Source organism: Xenopus laevis, chromosome 3S, assembly GCF_017654675.1.
Source record: "Xenopus laevis strain J_2021 chromosome 3S, Xenopus_laevis_v10.1, whole genome shotgun sequence".
Classification (NCBI taxonomy): domain Eukaryota; kingdom Metazoa; phylum Chordata; class Amphibia; order Anura; family Pipidae; genus Xenopus; species Xenopus laevis.
Genome location: NC_054376.1, coordinates 31,659,492 through 31,680,061, shown reverse-complemented (window position 1 = coordinate 31,680,061; position 20,570 = coordinate 31,659,492). Strand labels below are relative to the sequence as shown.

The 20,570-nt window shown below is 39.3% G+C and overlaps 1 protein-coding gene across 4 annotated transcripts; it reads right to left on the bottom strand.

Moving 5' to 3' along the window:
- Positions 1-368: 368 nt before the first annotated feature.
- On the bottom strand, positions 369-18,190 carry c2orf42.S (chromosome 2 open reading frame 42 S homeolog). Of its 4 annotated transcripts, none has more exons than XM_018255180.2 (9): positions 17,838-18,187; positions 13,878-14,713; positions 11,561-11,677; positions 9,604-9,696; positions 7,906-8,010; positions 5,324-5,431; positions 4,320-4,420; positions 2,789-2,948; positions 369-876 (listed from the first exon to the last, which is right to left on the bottom strand). In XM_018255180.2, the coding sequence occupies exons 2-9, from the start codon at positions 14,698-14,700 to the stop codon at positions 668-670; spliced, it is 1,716 nt and encodes a 571-aa protein (XP_018110669.1). In that variant the 5' UTR covers positions 14,701-14,713; positions 17,838-18,187; the 3' UTR covers positions 369-667. The 4 variants fall into 4 exon arrangements, with proteins under 4 accessions (XP_018110669.1, XP_018110671.1, XP_041444104.1 ...); XM_018255182.2 differs by having other exon boundaries at positions 14,523-14,713; positions 17,838-18,183; XM_041588170.1 differs by lacking the exon at positions 17,838-18,187 and adding an exon at positions 17,288-17,824.
- Between the last annotated feature and the right edge of the window lie 2,380 nt (positions 18,191-20,570).

Below are 20,570 nucleotides of genomic sequence, written 5' to 3'. Positions count from 1 at the left end.
TCCAGCCTTTACACATTATATTTTTGTTATATTAGAAACGTGTTTTATTTTGCACAGCCTATTTATTTACCCCTATTTATTTTTACACTGAACTGTTCCTTTAAAGGTGAATCACCCCTTTAAGGAGACACAATAATAGCAGCCATCGCTGAAGCTCAGAGAAAGGAAAAGGAATGAATTTGCACTCAGCATAATGGTATGACTGAGAGGACATGACAGCAGTGCTGGGCTCAAAGTCACATCCAGCCAAGAGGAGAGCGGGTCGGCTAACAATAGGAACAACCAAAAGTCAGGATCGGGCCTTCGAGTGTCTTCCACTCAGTTTAAGTTAATGTCTTCTTTCCCCGCCCAATCAATGAAATGTCAGGTTAAAAAAAAGATCAGCTTTAATGATTGTCTTGTTATTCGTTGAAACCATTTCATACTGTCTTGGAGAAATAATCCGGATCGCTGAACAGAAGTAACACTGCTGGGTTTGTGGTTAAAAAAATCACTCTTAGGTACTTGGGGGCGATTGGTAGAATTATTGTGCTGCTGTTCGGAACCACTAACTGCCAGGTACTTTCCCTATTTCAGAGGATTCTGTTTGTACAATGAGGCGTTACCCAATGGTAACTCTATAAAAGTACATGGCATGTGACTAGCCAATGAGAGCGTGTCGATGAGATCAATCAAATGTAATAGTGGTGAGAGGTGTGATCTCCAGAGTGTGCTCCAGGCTGGGTGGCGGTTCGTGGAAATCAGCAGCAGGACCATTCCGATGGTGACCGTACTCAAATTTAATGCGTAGCTCCCCGATCTTGGACACAGGCAGGATGTCAGGAATCCATTCGATGGTAAAAGGGGTGGGCTCTTTCTGGTCTGGGGTAGTATTGCCTGAAAAAGATGAAATCAGAATGTAAAAAGACAAAAAAAAAACAAGATTTTAGGCAATGGGAACGTAGAACAATACCTGGTACTTTTCCCCCCTGTCCAGTTAGTATTATTCACAGAGGATGAGTACCATAATATAAGAATGATTCATACCAATGATAAATCAGTAGCATGGAGTCTGCCATCTTGGAAAATAAGATTGATTGGCAGACTGGTGATGCATCTAAAGTAGTAAGTTGAGGATCAGCCAGAAGCATCATTCTTTGGCATTAAAGAGGTTGTTTGCCTTTGAATTAACTTTTATAATGATGTAGAGAGTGATATCCTTAAACAATTTGCAATTGGTTTTCATTTTTTATCATTTGTGCTTTTTGAGATATTGAGCTTTTTATTCAGCAGCTCTCAAGTCTGCATTTTTAGCAATCAGGTTGCAAAGGCAGCTCAGAAATTCAGATGCAGATTCTAAACTGTTACAATTTTGCAACATTTAGTTGATCCATTTCTCAGAAGCAGCTCTGGTGTATTAGCAACTATTGTATCAATTCTAACAGCTGCCTGTAAGGAAAAACCTAGAGATTCTGCTCAGCAGTAGGGATGGGCGAATTTTTTCGCCTCGTTTCGCCGAAAAAATTACGCCCATAGACTTGTATGACGGTGTGCGTCATAAAAAAAGACGCGCGTCAAAACTATTTCTCCGCGCGACAACATTTTTTTGACGCCCATAGACTTTAATGGGCGTCTGCGACTTTTTGCCGGCGGCAAATTTTTGCTGAAGCGAAACAGGTCAAATTTGCCCATCCCTACTCAGCAGGGACAAAGAAAAGAAATGTATCAACTACATGTATCGATTTAGAACAGTTTACAGGGTCGGCGACCCCCCCTCCCAGAGCTGCTTTAGAAGGTGAAAAATGACACCTTACACTTCAATATTAGATAAACGGTGACACATAGAAAATAGAAAGTAATTGGAAAAAGTCATTATTTCTGGCGATCTGTCTGAAAACAACTAGTTGTTTTAAGGTGAACATTTAATACTCTGTTTAAGCCAAACTGAACAAAATCCTGCCCTAACTAAAGGACCAGTAAACTAAAGGACATGACCAGGGGCAGCTGGGAAATTGACATAATGTCTAGCCCCATGTCAGATTTCAAAACTGAATATAAAAAAATCAGTTTGCTCTTTTGAGAAATGGATTTCAGTGCCGATTCCTGCTGGAGCAGCACTATTAAAGGAGAAGGAAAGGTTAAAACGAAGTAAGCCTTATCAGAAAGGTCCATCTAAATATACCAGTAAACCCCCAGAAGTAGTGCTGCTCTGAGTCCCCTGTCAAAAGAAACACAGCATTTCTTTCCTTCTATTGTGTACACATGGGCTTCTGTATCAGACTTCCTGCCTTCAACTTAAACCTCATTGCCCTGGGCAAGAGCATGCTTAGTTTGCTCCTCTTCCTCCCCCCTCCCTTCTCTACTGTAATCTGAGCCCAGAGCAGGGAGAGACTCAGGCAGGAAGTGATGTCACACCACATTAATACTGCAGCTCCTATACTAAACAAACAGAGAGTTTCTAGAGCTTTTTACTCAGGTATGGTAAAACATTATACAGAATAAATATAGCATTCTAGCTTGCACTATTGCAGCTAATCTATTGGAAATAAAATGCCTCTGTAGCTTTCCTTCTCCTTTAACTGATTCATTTTGAAAAAAAAAATTTTCCCCATGATATTATAAATTGTATAAAGCCGTGTATGTTGTGAAGGTATGTAGGAGTATGGGTTTGCTGAACTCAGTTGAACACAGCTAATATACTTTATGGGATATCCCAACTATAGGAGAGTCAAGGGTGATGCAGCGAGTCTGTATTCAGCAGAAAATTACGTTCCTACTAATGGCAGACAACTGTGCCTGTACAACATACCGACTTTAAGAAATGTTTTCAGCTCCAAAGGTCGGATTGGCTGTTTTTCTATCCGCCCATATGTGTCAGCAATGCTTTCAACTTCCACTTTGGGGCATTTGAACAGCTCATATGTGCCATCTCGGTTCTGGACAAAGCTTCGGGTAACCTCCAGTGGTACCTAATAAAAAACAGAGTGCTTGGAGTAGGGGAATGCCTTTGAGACAATGGCAGCAAAGGCATGATTACATGTGCATGATAATACAACAAACAAACTTCTCTCTTAAAGGGGAACTATCACGAAAATTAAAATTTAATATAAGCTTCATCATACTGAAATAAAAAAAAATTGTAAATACAAATAATTAAAAATTCTCTACGGTTTCTGAAATAATCAAGTTTATGTTCACTATTCCTCTCTCAGCATCTGTTTCTCCTCATTCTGTCTTCATGCAGCAGTTGGGTGTCAGATATTCATTGACAGTTAGTTCCAATATTTCTTATAGGGGCACTCGTTTTGCCTAGAAGATGTATTAGAGCTCACTCTATTAAAATCACCAGACATCATGTCTCTCTACATGCAGAATTTGTGAAAAAGGCAGTTATTTTGTTAGATTTTGTTTGTATTGGAATCAGTTATTTGAGTGAGCTCTAATACATCTGCTAGGAAAGGAAGCCCTTCCTATAAGATATATTGGATCTAACTGTCAATGAATATCTGACACCCAACTGCTGCATGAAGACAGAATGAAGAGCAACAGATGCTGAGAGAGGAATAGTGAATAAAATTTTGATTATTTCAGAAACAATGCAGAGTTTTTCATTGATCGTATTTAGAAAGTTTCTTATTTCACTGTGAGGAATATTTCAATATTCGCAAAAGTTCCCCTTTAATATTCTCATTAGGATAAATAAAAAGTGAAAAATTAAATTCATTCTTTTCTACATCAGTTATAAATATTAACGACTGCCTAATTGACAGGCTAACTGACCCTAGTAATCTTGAACTGGTTTGAAGGCACAGTACATATATGAAAAGGTCTGACGAGAAACATATTTGGTAAAAAAAAAAAAAAAAAAACGACCAATAAAAATGTAGCCAGCCGATCAGTCACATTTCTGATTGCAAGGGTAACAGACCACAAACAGCAACTTTGGAAAGAGGCAAAATAAAAAGGCAAAAACATTCAAAAGTAAGACCAACTGAAATGTTACACAGATTCAGTAAAAAAAAAAAACAAACAAACATGTTATTGGTAAACTAAACCATTAAGCTGCTACATTGGTTATTTATGCATTCTTCCTAAGGGTAATGTCACACCTGGAGATTCGGGGAGATTTACGAATAGTCTTTGGGGCGACTAATCTCCTCAAACTGCTTCCCCTTGTCTTCCGCCTGCTACAATGAAAAACGCCTGCGGCATGGCACTTGCGGTGCTTCGTTTTCCGAAGTCGCCCTAAGTTTCCTCGTGAGGCAACTTTGTAAAGGTACACTGCGGGTTGTAAATAGAACCAACATCCATTTAGGTCATAGTGTTGTGTGACAACTTACCTGTATTGTATCAAATATCTGTTTAACATGTGTGATATTGGTTATGTGCCACGTGTACTTTGCAAAGGTTCCCAGTGGAAGGGCATCTTTTCGAACAAAAGCTGAAAATGCATGGATAGTTTTGTTATTAAAAGGAATGCTAATTTACTAACTCTAATAAATTCAAATGCACTCACAAATCGAATGGGAGCTTATTTTAAAAAAACCCTCAAACGTCTAACATTCAATCGAATAGGAACGACCCGAAAATTCAAATCAAATTCAAATCGAGTTTTCCTCCGAAAAAAACCTCTAAATGTCAGGAAGGCAATTAAAGCAAAACTTTACCCCCAAAATGAATACTTAACAAACAGATAGTTCATATCATATTAAGTGGCATATTAAAGAATCTTACCAAACTGGAATATATATTTAAGTAAATATTGCCCTTTTACATCTCTTGCCTTGAACCACCATTTTGTGATGGTCTCTGTGCTGCCTCAGAGATCACCTGACCAGAAATAACACAGCTCTAACTGTAACAGGAAGAAGTGTGGAAGCAAAAGACACAACTCTATCTTTTAATTGGCTCATGTGACCTAACAATTTTTTAAAATGGCAATTTTCTATTTATGATTACCCAATGGCACATACTACTAGAAAAGTATATTATTATGAAAATGGTTTCTTTACATGAAGCAGGGTTTTACATATGAGCTGTTTTATGCAATATCTTTTTATAGAGACCTACATTGTTTGGGGGGGTTTAGTTTTCCTTTAACATCTTCAAATGGTTCTACTGACCTCTGCCACAGACTTCTACATGAACCCGGCAGTTTTTAGGTGGTGGAATATTGAATTTGAACCGTTTCCCAGGTCGAGATGTGATGATTCTCACACTCTAATTCAAATTTGAGTTGGTGGTTTTAAATTCGAAATTGACCAAAAAATCGAATTTGAAAATTCAAATTCACCATTCGAACCTTAGTAAATCTGCCCCTTAGAAGTCTTAAAACGAGCTTTACTTGTGGTATAATTTGGAAGCCTCTTCCTTGTGTTTCCCATAGAAATCCTCTGCTGAAGAGTGTCAAAGAAAGACTGTGGAATATGAAATACCAATGGCTCTGGCTTACCTAGGAATAAAAAAAAAGTGGCTCATAAAATGTGTTATTGGAAAAAGGGAGATGGTTTCATGTTGGAAAGGTTGTGGTATCTGGGTTTAAATGGACACACAAGGATAGAATTAAGAAGAACGGTGGGATGAAAGTAAGACAGAAAAGAACAGGATGAACAGGCACTGGGGTTTAATAAGATATAAAATAGATAATTTATCCAGAGGTGTGGAGTAAAAACACACCCACTTCCACCTGGCACCTAACTAAGTATCAATTAGGCACAGAAATAAGATGCACTGTGTTAGTGTCAATATAAATATATAACGTTGCAAAATGTCATACAGATACCGGTTGACTCTGAAAAGGATCCTGAAAGTTAAAGAACATAACATTTAGACTGTGATTAAAATATATAAAGTGCATATCCATATATAAACAGTAAAAACCGTTTTAAAATGATTAAAACCAATAGAAACTTGATATAAGGAGTAAGAACTGCCCACACAGGGCCTACTTACCCTCAGACGCATGCAGCCTTACATAATAACAATATATATGCTGTCCCTGCCCAACTTTAAATACAAGGCAATAGCTCTTACCCTTGTGTGGAAAACGTAAGTTTTCAAAATCTGAAAAGAGAAAATTGTATTAAAATGGATTATAGGAACGGTGTTAAGCTCCAATGGTCATTTAGACCCATAGGTAGCAAAGTATTCATTTTTTTAATCCATTTAGCCTCTTGTTGAAGCAATAATTTCTGTAAATTGCCACCTCTTTTTGGCAATGTAATGTTTTTCTTGGACGTTAAATTTAGGATTAGCAACAATGTCATTACCTCTGAAATGTATTCAAAACCTACAGATCGCAATACCCTTTTGCTCCACACGAGCTACCATAATCCACGTATTTTGAATGCTATACCAAAGAGTCAGTATCTACGTGCACGCCGCATAGCAACTACTAACACTGAGTATAAGAAGGCGGCTGATTCTCTTACACATAAATTTGTTAAACGTGGTTATCAGGTTTCTAAATTGCGTTCAATACAGAATGACATTGATAAAATGGATCGACAGGCATTGTTGAAACAGTCTAATAATAAACGACAAAAGTCTGATCGAATCCCTTTTGTGTCCAAATATGGCAGACAGAGTAAACAAATTGAAAATCTTGTTCAAAAATATTGGCCCATTCTACAACAGGACCCTAAGTACGGTGCCCTCTTTAAGTCCAGTCCCATATTCAGCTATACAAGAGGTCGTAACTTCAGAGATATTCTCTGTCCCTCTGATATTGCCCCACAAAAAAAAGGACAAATTATTTTGGGGTCCTCCGAAAAGAGGAACATTTGCTTGTTTGAATTGCATTTGTTGCTCCGCTATTATTAGAGGGGATACAGTCAACCACCCTACTAAAGGGACGCCTATTCGTCTTCATAATTTCTCTACTTGTGAAACAAAAAATGTAGTTTATATGCTGAAATGCCCCTGTGGAATGGCATACATTGGACAAACTTGCCGAGCGGTTAAAGAACGCATTAAGGAACACAGGGGCAATATTAGAAATTTTAAAGCAGGTACTCAATCTGATACACCTGTATCAAGGCATTTTGCCTCGCTGGGACATAACCATATGCAATTAAAATGGCTAGTTTTGGAAAACATTACATTGCCAAAAAAGAGGTGGCAATTTACAGAAATGATTGCTTCAACAAGAGGCTAAATGGATTAAAATAATGAATACTTTGCTACCTATGGGTCTAAATGACCATTGGAGCTTAACACCGTTCCTATAATCCATTTTAATACAATTTTCTCTTTTCAGATTTTGAAAACTTACGTTTTCCACACAAGGGTAAGAGCTATTGCCTTGTATTTAAAGTTGGGCAGGGACAGCATATATATTGTTATTATGTAAGGCTGCATGCGTCTGAGGGTAAGTAGGCCCTGTGTGGGCAGTTCTTACTCCTTATATCAAGTTTCTATTGGTTTTAATCATTTTAAAACGGTTTTTACTGTTTATATATGGATATGCACTTTATATATTTTAATCACAGTCTAAATGTTATGTTCTTTAACTTTCAGGATCCTTTTCAGAGTCAACCGGTATCTGTATGACATTTTGCAACGTTATATATTTATATTGACACTAACACAGTGCATCTTATTTCTGTGCCTAATTGATACTTAGTTAGGTGCCAGGTGGAAGTGGGTGTGTTTTTACTCCACTGTGTGGCTTTATATGTTGTATGCTTTTCACTTGTGTTCACACTTGAGAAAGGACACATGCTGTCCGAAACATGTTGTGTGGCTAATAAATAGCACATTAGCAGGAATCCTGTAGTTGCGTCCTTCTTTCCACACCTCTGGATAAACTATATTGTTGTTTGCGGTGCTAAGACGGAGCACCTGTGGAATATTGTAAGGACTTTGATTTACTTCACATTGTGTATATATCTTTACTTTGCTAAAATAGATAATTGTCCTGCTCACCATCAAACTGGTAGTGCATGGTCTGGTGGATTCTCTCGGTCACACTGGCCAGCCAGTCCTGGAAGGACAAGGACACTTGAGACTCATCGATTAGTGGACTGCATCCTGTAAATAAACAGCTATCATGTCACTAATTTGCTTTAGATAGGTGCTTCAGAAATTCAGGTATAATTACATTAAAGGAACAGTTCAGTATAAAAATAAAAACTGGGTAAATAGACCGGCTGTGCAAAATAAAAAATGTTTCTAATATAGTTAGTTAGCCAAAAATATAATGTATAAAGGCTGGAGTGACTGGAGGTCTAACATAATAGCCAGAACACTACTTCCTGCTTTGCAGCTCTCTTGGTTTCCACTGATTGGTTACCAGGCAGTAACCAATCAGTGACTTGAGGGGGGGGCACATGGGTCATAATTGTTTGCTTTTAAATCTGAGCTGAATGCTGAGGATCAATTGCAAACTCACTGAACAGTTTTGTCCATGTGGCCCCCCTTAAAGTCAGTGGCTAACACAGAGTTAGAGAGCTGAAAAGCAGGAAGTAGTGTTCTGGCTATAATGTTAGACATCCAGTCACTCCAGCCTTTATACAAGACATTTTTGGCTAACTAATTATATTAGAAATATTTTTTATTTTGCACAGCCTATCTATTTACCCAGTTTTTATTTTTACACTGAACTGTTCCTTTAAAGGGACCAATGTCCATCATTTTGTAACCTTTGTGCGGACATGTTTTTTTAAATGTATATGAAAGTGTTGCTTGATCATCTGCTTTCAGCCTTGCTTAATCCTCACTTCTACAAAGTTTATAAATTTCCATATTCCCTTACGTAAACCTTTTTTATAGGGCTTTCATAGTCCCAGGAGAGTGGTATGGGTTTGGACATAACATAAGCGTCCTCATATTGAAATCAATTAAAAATTCTGCATTGTTTCTGAAATAATCAAGTTTATCTTCACTATTCGTCTCTCAGCATCTGTTTCTTCATGCAGGAGTTGGGTGTAAGATATTTATTGACCGTTAGGTCCAATATATCTTATAGGGGGGCTTCCTTTCCTAGCAGATGTATTAGAGCTCACTCTATTAAAATCACCAGACATTATGTCTCTCTACATGCAGAATTCGTGCAAAATGCGGTTATTTTGTTAGATTTATTTGTACTGGAATCAGTTATTTGAGTGAGCTAGGAAAGGAAGCCCCCTATAAGATGTATTGGATCTAACTGTCAATTAACTGCTGCATGAAGACAGAATGAAGAGAAACAGATGCTGAGAGAGGAATATTGAAGATAAATTTGATTATTTCTGCAACGATGCAGAATATTTAATTGATTGTATTTACAAAATTTCAGTATGCTGAAGCTTATATTAAATTTTAATTTTTGCGATAGTTCCCCTTTAACTGTGCAAAGCCTTGCAGAAACATTGTAGGATACAGTTGTTTGCTCTTTTGAGAAACGGATTTCAGTGCAGAATTCTGCTGGAGCAGCACTATTAACGGATGCATTTTGAAAAAAACATGTTTTTCCCATGACTGTATCCCTTTAAAGAGTCTCACCCCTGCAATACATGAATGGGGTGAGCATAATCTGACAACAATAAATTAGTAAAGGCACGGAGAGCAGTTTGTCGTTTCATTTGTCACATGACCTGACCAACTCACAGATCTAAAAAGATGTTTTGGGGGTTGAATTTTTACCTGGCCTCTTAATAGTTGGAATGGCTCCATGTTTTTTGGGGGACGATTTTCTCAGGGGTGTGAGTGATGATTCCTGAACAGATGCGTTTGCACCTTAAACATAGAAGAAAAAGCAAAGTTATGATTACAAACAAATGTCAGTGTATTATATGCCATATAGCTAGCATGAGGCTATAGCTTCTTGTGTGCACTCATCCTTCCTGTTTTGCATTTCCTAAAGATACATATGAAAAAACGGCAGCCATACTGCTTGACTCATTTCAGGAGCACAAAGCACTCAGCACCCACAGGGACAATAAACAGAAGGAAAGGTTCTGTTGCAGATTACTAAAGTTGCCTAAACTAGAGAATAAAATATGCCAGACCCTTTAGAAATCCAGCCATAAGATCTATTATCTGGAATGCTTGGGACCAGAGATTTTCTGCAAAAAGGATCTTTCTGTAATTTGGATCAGTATACATTAAAGGGGTGGTTCACCTTTAAGTTATGGTTTAGTAGGTTAGATGCCCTATTCCTAGCAACTTTGCAGCTGGTTTTCATTATTTATTCTTTATAGTTTCTGTTCTGTTTTCAAATGGGGGTGACTAACCCCGGCAATAAACGATTGTTCTGCCAGGCTACAATTTTATTATCATTCTAACTTTTTATTACTTCAGTCCCCCTCCTATACTTATTCCAGTTTCTTACTCAAAACACTGCCTTAGTGCTAGCAACCAGCTGCTGGAGAGCTGCTGAGCAAAAATCTAATAACTGAAAAACCATAAAAAAAAAAGGAAAGATATAAGGACAAAAAGATTATAATAACCCCTTAAAACCAATATTAGATCATTTTCACTGAATTATGCTGTGAAAAACAATACAGAAAGTGGTGGGCGGCTGCACTCAACTGATGAGCCGAGGAAGCACTTTGATACTACATTATAAATATCTCAAAACTTGTTATAATACACAAAAGCCATGAATATCTTGTAAATTATATCCTTATAATCTACAGCCTGGTCATTTCCCTATGGGACCAGACTGTAAATTATATCCTTATAAACGGTGCGTTCTGACATCAGAACGCGCCATTTAAAACAGGAGCCCCAGGCTACCGAATTTGACGCAGTACGTTCGAATTTTACGCTACGTGTCTGAATTTGATGCCGCACATCTGAAACGAACGCCGTCACGCCAAATTTGACGCCAGCGACCAGAATTTAGACTCTGACCCCCCCTCCCGACCCCCCCCAAAAATGTAGATTATAATGCATAATGTACCCCCTACTAGAAATTTATAAAGATATCAGAAGTCACCTCGGAGTTATGTGACCTGTAACTCCTCGATGACTTATAATATCTTTATAAATTACAGTAGGGGGTACATTATCCACTATATAATAAACAAAAGCCATGAATAGCTTAAAAACGGTGAGTCATCAGTTATAAACAGTGAGTTTGGATGTCATTTCTATCACATGACTCACTTAAACTTGTGTATTATAATAAATAAAGTACCCCCAGTTGCAGAATATGACTCAGTGAAATTTGTGTATTATAATTAATAAAGTATCCCCAGTTGCTAGATATGAGGATATTAGAAGTTACCTCGGAGTTCCATGACCTGTATAAAAACACTTGGCCTTCGGCCTCATGCTTTTATATGGTCATGAAACTCCTCGGTATCTTATAATATCCTTATATTTTACAAGAGGGGGAACTTTATTCACTATATAAACAATGACTAGTTATGTCATCAGTTATAAATGGTGAGTAGTGATGTAATTTTTGTCACATGACTATATTTTAAAGGCCAATTGAAGGAAATCCTACCAATAAATGGGATATATTTTCCTTCCCACTGAACTAAACAGCCAGACAATGCGCTGCCTTATATACACACTAAATACCATTGTTTCTGGAATTCCATGCAAGCTTGCTCATCATAGTGAGTTGAAAAATAAAAGCAGACTTTACCAGGTGTATCATCTTTTCGACGTTTTTTGGGTTTGAGTGCTGTGGCTGGCTGCTCCTGCACCTGAACCACTGTTTCCATCTTGCCCTCTGTCTCCAAAACGGTTTCCTCTTTAAGGACTACGTGCGTATTAATCAGAGCATAAGAAATACAGGAATTAGAACAGGAAAAGATATTGGAAGCATTCCCTGTGATCATGCACATGGGAAAAAAGCACCAATGAGCATATCGAAAGGTCGTTGGATGAGATGCTGTATCAATAAAAGAGCATAATTTCACAAAATACAGAGAGTGCTGAACTGCTGATCCTTCATTTGTTTATATATATATATCTACACACATGCAATCCTAGATAGTATATTTCCCTAACTACGCCTCACATTGTTGAAAGCTCAAGTGATGGATTCTGAGTGGCCATAGACAAAACGATTATGATCTTTCCTGAAAAAGATCTTTTTCAAGAAAGATTGTTTGTTTCAATTCACACGTGAATTGTCAGCTATACAGGTAGAAACAATAGAATTCTACCTATATCTGACGATTCAGCATTAACAATGGCCGATGTTCGGCTGCCTTCAAAGAAGCCCGATCAAAATTTTCCAGCTGGGCCAATTAATGAGCCGAGTTATATCCAAGTCTTCTGCCGATATCAGTCGGCTCGTTTCCCACCATACACGAAAATTTGTTAAGTACGATATTATCGGTGTGTCTATGGCCACCTTAATTCTCTGGAAAGCAGAGGGATGGCCCCATAATCCATCACTTCAGCATAAAACAGGGTGAGGGAGAATAAATTACACTGGAATCTAAAGGGGATGATCAAATGGTCACAGTAAATCAGACTGTAATGGTTTTTTCTTAATCTGTATGGTTGTGTAAAAACAAAAAAAGAAAGGTTTGGAAGTTCAGGTGGTGTTTATACACCAGTTTTTTTTGTTTTTTTTTTTACATAAGCCCAACTGAATGAGTGCATGTCATAAAGGGTAACATTTTTCCCTTTAAAGGGAATACACTCTGTGGAGCATTTTTGAGCTCTGCAACATTGTTACGGTCGCTTTACATTTTTTTTTTTTTTTTAAACTTAATATTTATTAAAGCTTCACAAAGAAAAAAATATTCATACTGTCGCTTTACATTTTTGTACACATCTCTTGCAAATTTGCCCATGGGCAGTTACCTACAGCAACCAATAAGTGATTAGCTTTTTAAAGCCAGCTGCAAGTAGAACAATAAATGCAGCAATCTGATTGGTTGCCAAGGGTTACTGCTCATGGGCAAATTTGCCCAGTGTTGATAAATGACCCCCACTGTTTCTTACTGATTATACAGTAGGAAGACATCCCAAAATTAAAAACTCAACAACAAAATACAGCCGATACCCTGTGTGTGTGGCATGAAAATAATCAAAGTTCACAAAAGAGAGCAGTATTTTGGGAAACTATATATTGCTTTCAAATCTGTCAAAAGTTAATACAGAAATGGAGCAGAAATACAATGGAAACGGATGTATGTTTCACTCATTTCATGGTATTCTATGCCCCCAAAGCAACCCTTAAATAAGAAATTGCACTTCATCATGGCAATTGTATTTGATCCAGCCTAAACCATAAGTAAATAGGGCTGTAGATTAACCGCAAAATGCAATGTTTTATCATATTTCATGGGCTAAAGATCCCCATCTCTTAGACCAAGAAATGGTCTGCCCCATATCTAAGTATATAGCAGTTGTACAGATATATATGAAAGCACTGCCATAACAAATGCACAGCTAACACATGGATACAATTTACTCCAAACTGGTCTTTAGGCTAATCCTCACCCTCAGCTCTGGGCAACCCGCACCATGTTTAAAGTAACAGTAACACCAAAAAGTGATTTAAAGTAATGAAAATATCATGTAGTGTTGCCCTGCACTGGTAAAACTGGTTTGTTTGCTTCAGAAACACTACTATAGTTCATATAAACAAGCTGCTGAGTAGCAATAGCGGAAATTGAAAAAAGGCTATATGGTACAGGTTAAATAGTGGATAACATATAACACCATTATGTTCTACAGAGCCTATCTGCTGTGTAACCTGAGCCTTTTCTCCTTTGAATGGCTGCCCCCATTGCTCCACAGCAGCTTATTTATATAAAATATAGTCATGTTCCTGAAGCAAACACAGCAGTTTTACCAGTGCAGGGCTGCACTGCATTATATTTTTAATACTTTAAAACACTTTCATTTTTTTATGTTATTGTTCTTTTAAGATCCCCTTTATGGAATCAAGCATTGCAACGATGAGCACGATGAGCACTTCTGCATCCCTCCCGCCATACCCAGAGACTTATCGCTGGACAGGAAGCAGAAAAACTCTGTAAATTCACTGGCTAGAGCTTCATCGCTGGCGAAGGCCCCCAGGCAAGCATAGTAGTGGATACATTTTTCCTCAGTCTCAGGTTTTGCAGCTTGTGGTGTAGATGCTTTCGGAGGCTGGCAGGAGCACACAAAGACATGCCCAGGCTCAGACTGCAAACTGAAAGAAACATGAAGGAAGCCCAGGCTGTGCTGCTGGCTAGTTTTGCATCGCACCACAAGGATAGACTTGGTAATCCTCTGGACTAATGGCCCTGGTGACTCATTAGATAACTGTAAAATACTTTGTTTGGTCTCTTGCGGGATCAGCATGGCATTTAGAACTGAGTTTTTTAGTGGCAAAGGCTCAGCCTCACTCTGGCAGTCCATAGCCAACTTCATATGCTGGCACTGGTTTTCTACAACACCGCGTGCTGCAGCCTTGAGACACGATGGGGCCAGGCAGCGACCTGAGCTTATCTGGGTTATAATTGTACCTTCTTCAGTCTGGATAGTGGTCTCTGATAGACCCAAGACCACCAAACATCTGTGGTCATGTCCCCTGTCCCTCTGCCTGACAGAGAATATCTGCACATCAGACCCAGTATGAAGCTTGACTGCAGCCTTACTGGGTTGTTTGCGATTCCCAAAGCGGAACACCACACCACAGCTCTTGTTCTTGCAACTCAGGCCTCGGGTACCGTTGTATGTACCACAGCGTGGGCATTTGCGGATTCCTCGCAGGGTGGCTTTTCCTAAGTTGGCAAGGAATTCTGGGACTTTTGGCTTAGCTGAACTGGATTCCATTCTTCTTTAAACCCTGTAGAAGTGGAAAAGGGTTCAAAACAATATTAGATATTCTGTAAGCAAAACTCACATTCAGAATAGCTCTGGCAACATACAGGAACACTCATCTGATGGTTATAACTGGATAATATAGTATAAACTAGAAATACACATAGTGTATTTATCCTTTGACATTTTTTTAAATGGACTAATGGATTATAACCAGCCCCCCCCCCCCCACCCAGCTCTATATACTAAACAAGAGTATGAGGGCTATTAGTTTAACTTCACTGATTTGCATTGGTTTGCTTGAATTTGGGGGCCCCAGCTTCTCAGCATTGCTCAGGGTAGAGTCCTGCAGCGGGTCGGATACCCAGGGGTATGATTTTCAGGTGCGGGTATAGATGCGGGTCAGGTTGCAGGTCTCTAAATTTCTTATCTTATGTTGTATTGTCTATATTTTACTAATAAAATGTAACAAAACTTTTTTCTGTTCTGCCCACTTCTGATGATGTCACTTCCGGGTTGCAGCAACAGCACTTCCTGTTTAATGGTAGTTGGCAGGTTGCGAATTGGGTTGCGGATAAGGCAGTTGCGGGTCGGGTAGCGGATCAAAGTGGGTAAGTATGCAGGTTGCGGGTGGGTTTGTGTCAGCTCCAGGTCTCACAAAAATTCTGAACAGGACTCTAGCTCAGGGCCCCTTCTTAGATCACTATTGCATTTACTCTGGGATCAGTGCACAATGTGGGCTCGGATATTCAGTATATGGTAAAAACTCTGACAACAACTAGTTCAATTACAAAATAAAATTTGTATGTGTCATCGCTTAAGCCTGTCCAACTCCTATATGGTAGCAGAAGGTATGCCAATCTTCCAGCCGTGTTTAGGTAGGCAGTTGGGCTACCAAGATTTAATTAAAGGTTATACTGTTATTTCTAATGTATTTCTAACCTATCATGAGACTATCACGCAGAAATTTGTTTCCAAATAGGTAATCACCTAACTGGGTGCACCGGAGGAATCGGACCAGTTACCATTATTCTCAATGCTTTTCCAGTGTTTTACCTTTACTTTTCTTTTACTGAGCATTTACAATTCCATTCTGCTGTGCAGTGGTTATAACAATTTCACAATACAACAAAGCTATCTCACATAAATTTGACACCAACAGCAGGGAGTTTGTATCTCCGCATGTCTGTGTGGGTTTCTCGCCACACTCCAAAGACATAAAGGTGGGTTATTTAGCTCCAGATCAAATGGACCTTAGCGTGTGCATGAAATTAGATTAGCAAACTCCACTGGGGCAGGGACTGATGTGAATTAATGACCAGTGTGTTGGAATTTTGGCGACCACTGAATGTTTGGGTTGGGTAGGGTCATACTGTGCTTGCTCTGGTCCAAAAAGACACCCTGTCCTGGAAGCAGAGGCATGCTCAGAAGTAGGGTACAGAGCAGGGAGACATGGGTATTAGTGACGTGTGTGCCAGAAAAAACTCAACCTGCAGCCCATCCTAGAGATTAAAGCTGCCGATATCATTCCTTTAGACCGATTTGGCAGCTTATATGCCTGTGTATGGGGTGTTACAACGGGTCACAACGATAGATATCTGGCCAAGATATCGATCAGGGAAGTTTGATTTTTTTCCTTGCGATTGAGGACTGCAACGGCTAGTTCATGTGGTCCTGGCAGGGGCGTAACTATAGAGAAAGCAGACCCTGCGGTTGCAGGGGGCCCAGGAGTGTAGGGGGCCCAGTGAGACCCTAATTAATTAGCAATTTTAATATATCTTGGTAAAATAGGCCAACTTATAAATATTTTGGGGCCCTTAATTGAATTTGCTATGGGGCCCAGTAACAACTAGTTACGCCACTGGGTCCTGGTCTTGTTGGGGCCCATTCTCATCAATGTAATCCGATCGTTTGGCCTTAGGAATCTTTGAGAGCAGAGGACGAGTGTACATCCCCAGCCTCACCCAAAATGGTCGCCCAAGTTTCAACCCGAAACCACTTAGTTGGTGGTAAATCCATGGGTTTCAAGTCAACATCACTATGAATATATATCACTATGAATATATATATATATATATATATATATATATATATATATATATATATCACTATGAATATATATATATATATATATATATAATCTGTGGAAAATGTTGGCATATAAATAAAAGGATAATAATGTAGGGCACCATAGTAACCCTAACAAGCTCCACATTGTTGCAAATGGTGTATATCCTATGGCCATGATGGGGTTAGAGCAGTGATCCCCAACCAGTAGCTCGTGAGCAACATGTTGCTCTCCAACCCCTTGGTTGTTGCTCCCAGTGGCCTCAAAGCAGGTGATTATTTTTGAATTTCAGGCTTGGAGGCAAGTTTTGGTTGTATAAAAACCAGGTGTATTGCCAAACAATGCCTCAATGTAGGTTAACAATCCACATAGGGGCTACCAAATGACCAATCACAGCCCTTATTTGACAGCCAAAGAACATTTATCTAGTGTTGCTCCCAAACTCATTTTACTTCTGAATGTTGCTCACGGCTTTAAAAGATTGGGGATCCCTGGGTTAGAGTAACAAGGACATCAGTTGTAGTTGTTTACCACTTTAGGTCTTGTATTTCTTTTTTCCCAAGGCAGTAGCCATGACAGTTCATGCTCAGCTGTCAGAAGGTTTGACAGACCCTCTTCTCGTGGTGACAAGAGGACTTGGCAGAATTACTGAGCCGTGTGTAACTGCTAATGTGAACAATGTACAATACATAGTGCGCATTTATGTCGGGGAGTAGCGGCACTTTCAGCTGTTCTATGCTGCCATTACAAAACTACAAGTCCCGGCATTCCCCAGCAGGTTGACGCTGGGGGGTTATAGTCCTTTAACAGCTGAGAGGCTGGAGGTTGCTTAACCTCTGCTCCGTTTGCTACATCCCATGCAACCTGGGTTTGCGCACTTCCTTCTGGTGCTACGCTGCCTATAACGCGCCACATACTGTCCCGTTTCCATTGACTACTCGTTGCTCACTGCTCTGACGTCATTTCCGGTGCCTCGCAGCGCTTGCAGATGGGTGTAATGCATCGGTATAGCCTGTGCACGCACTTCCCCCTCGCACATGGACTCGTGCATTCACCGCAGGGCTCTTCCTTTTAACCTTACCTTGCGCTGGTACCTCAGTCGGGGTACCCTGAGACCGAGTACGGGACCTTGCCTCAGACCCCTCACTAGCGCTCCTTACAAACGAGCAGGGCTCTGTAACGGACAGAGGGATTGATCGGCCGCGGTCACATGAGCCACTACGTCACTGGTGCACGATGGGATATGTAGTTCTGTCCTTTCCTATACCGAACAATCGGTGTGTGGATTAAATAATAACAGGATTCGAGGTCCAATTAAGATTGTTTGTATAAATAAATGAAACTCTGCCTAGGGGAGGCTGTGGTATTATACGCACGTGGCTCTGTCATATTGCTTTTAAAGGTCATGTAAAGGCAAAAAAAATAATTTTTTACATTTTTACTTTCTTTAATGAAAAAGAAACCTATTTCCAATATATTTTAATTAAAAAATGTGTACTGTTTTTATAAGAAACCTGACTGTATGCAGTGAAATTCCCCCTTCATTTACTGCTGTGGATAGGAATTGTCAGATGGTCCCTAACTGCTGAGCAGGGAAACAACCATACTTATGTACAGCAGGGGGAGCCCCCGCCTTACTTCCCAGCCATGCAGAACTCAAGCAGCTTTGTTTATGATGATCCCTAAGCAGCCCAGGCCACACTGAGCATGTGCACAGTCTTAGTCTTGCAAAGATGGTTAACAAAGTTCAGGGACATAACTACAGAGGAAGCAGACCCTGCGGCTGCAGGGGGGCCCAGGAGGCCCCATGAGGCTCTCATTGATGAGCAATTTGAACATATATTGGTAAAACAGGACAAACACTGGATATGTTGGGGTCCCTAAAATTAATTTGCTGTGGGGCCCAGCAACATCTAGTTACGCCACTGACAAAGTTACAAGATGGTGACGCCCTGCAGCCAACTTTGACAGCATAAATTATTTGTTTGATTAGGCTTGTGGTGCAGTAAGTTCATGTTTATATTTAGTATACAAAATACAGCATTTCTAGCCTTATTCTACTTTAGACTTTACATGCCCTTTAAAGAAGCCTCCCAAAAGCTCCCAGCGCAATATTTGATTCAGTCTTGACATTTATGAGTCAATAACCCCAACCACTATAAGGACTACTCTCCTATTCATGCCACTATAGTTGCCACCCCACTCAGACTGGGAGCATTGTCAGCCTGCTATAATGAGAAAACGCCAGCACCAATGCACTCGTGGTGCTTCGAGTTCAAGTTCATTGGCGTTTTCTCATTATAGCAGGTGGAAGGCAGTTCGGGGAGATTGTCGCCCCGCAGAAGAGGCGATTAGTCGCCAGGCAACAACCCCCCCCCCCCAAATCTGCTCCCTAAAGGTAGAATTTCAGTGAATTAAAGGGTTATTTGAAACCACAAATAAACCCATTTCCATGAATCTCAGTCATTCATCAAAAGATTCAAACTGAAAAAGCACGAACGGGAATAATTTGCAGAAAAGTCGCCAAAAAAAATGCAACTTTTTTGACTTGTCACAGGAGAACGACAACTTTTTCTTAATGTCGCACAAATGCCAGCATCAAAAATCACACAAAGATCTTCCAATTGTTAAAGTGACATCTGACATTGATTTCTACATGATTTTGTCAGGTTTTAGCTGAAGTATTTTCGGATTCGGATTGTCGTAGTTTTGTCTCATAAGAAGTACTGGAAAAGTCACGCTTTTTTTTCTGCCCCAAAACTGTTTTTATAGATAAAAAGTCCAACCAGAAAAAGTTGTTGTTTAATAAATTGGCCCCTAGAAGATTCCAAATGTAGCCAAATACAAATAATTTGTTTATTCAGCAATGACATTATAGCTTGGGGATTAGTATCTTGGTATAAAATAACCCCTACTGTTGCTGAATGAGCATCCACTTACAACGGGATTGTATTGCATTTAACTTCTTATTTTCACACATTGTACATTTACTAGCCAGCAGGTCTGATGGGAGCTAGAAATATCCTTTAGACCACATCCAGCATGCCCAAGGCTTTATATAGAATTGTGTGTTGGTGAAAGTGGACCACAACAAGGCGATAGAGCTGATGTATATGTGTATTTTATATATAATACACAAAAGCCTTGACTAGTGATGTCATCAGTTATAAACGGTGAGTAGTGATGTCATTTCTGTCACATGACTCACTAAAACTTGTGTATTATAACAAATAAATGACCCCTTGTTGGAAAATATGAGGATATTAGAAGTAACTTTGAAGTTCCATGACCTGTATAAAAGCATATGGTCATAGAAATCCTCTGAGACTTATAATATATACTTTATTCACTATATAATACACAGACATCATGGCCACTAATATCCTGTAAATGATATCCTTACAATCAGTGCTCAGTGATGTCATTTTTGTTGCATGACTTACTGAAGCTTGTGCATTATAATAATGTAGACCCTTAAAATAAATGTGAAGGTATTAAGAAGTCCATGGTCATGAAGCTTCTTGGTGACTTACAATATCCTTGTATTTTACAATAAGGGGGTACATTATTCTATATACAGTGAAACCCCAATTTAATGTCTTCCTGGGACTGCAAAAAAAAAAAAAAATCTATGTAAAAATTAGGGAAAAAATAAAATGCGCAAATGAACAATGAACTGTGACTTACATGATCCAGAGGAAGAAGAAAAGATGTCATGGCCGAGGAAAACGTACAATGCAGGTACAGGTATGAGATCCGTTATCCGGACACTCATCCAGAAAGCTCCGAATTACGGAAAGGCTGTCTCCCATAG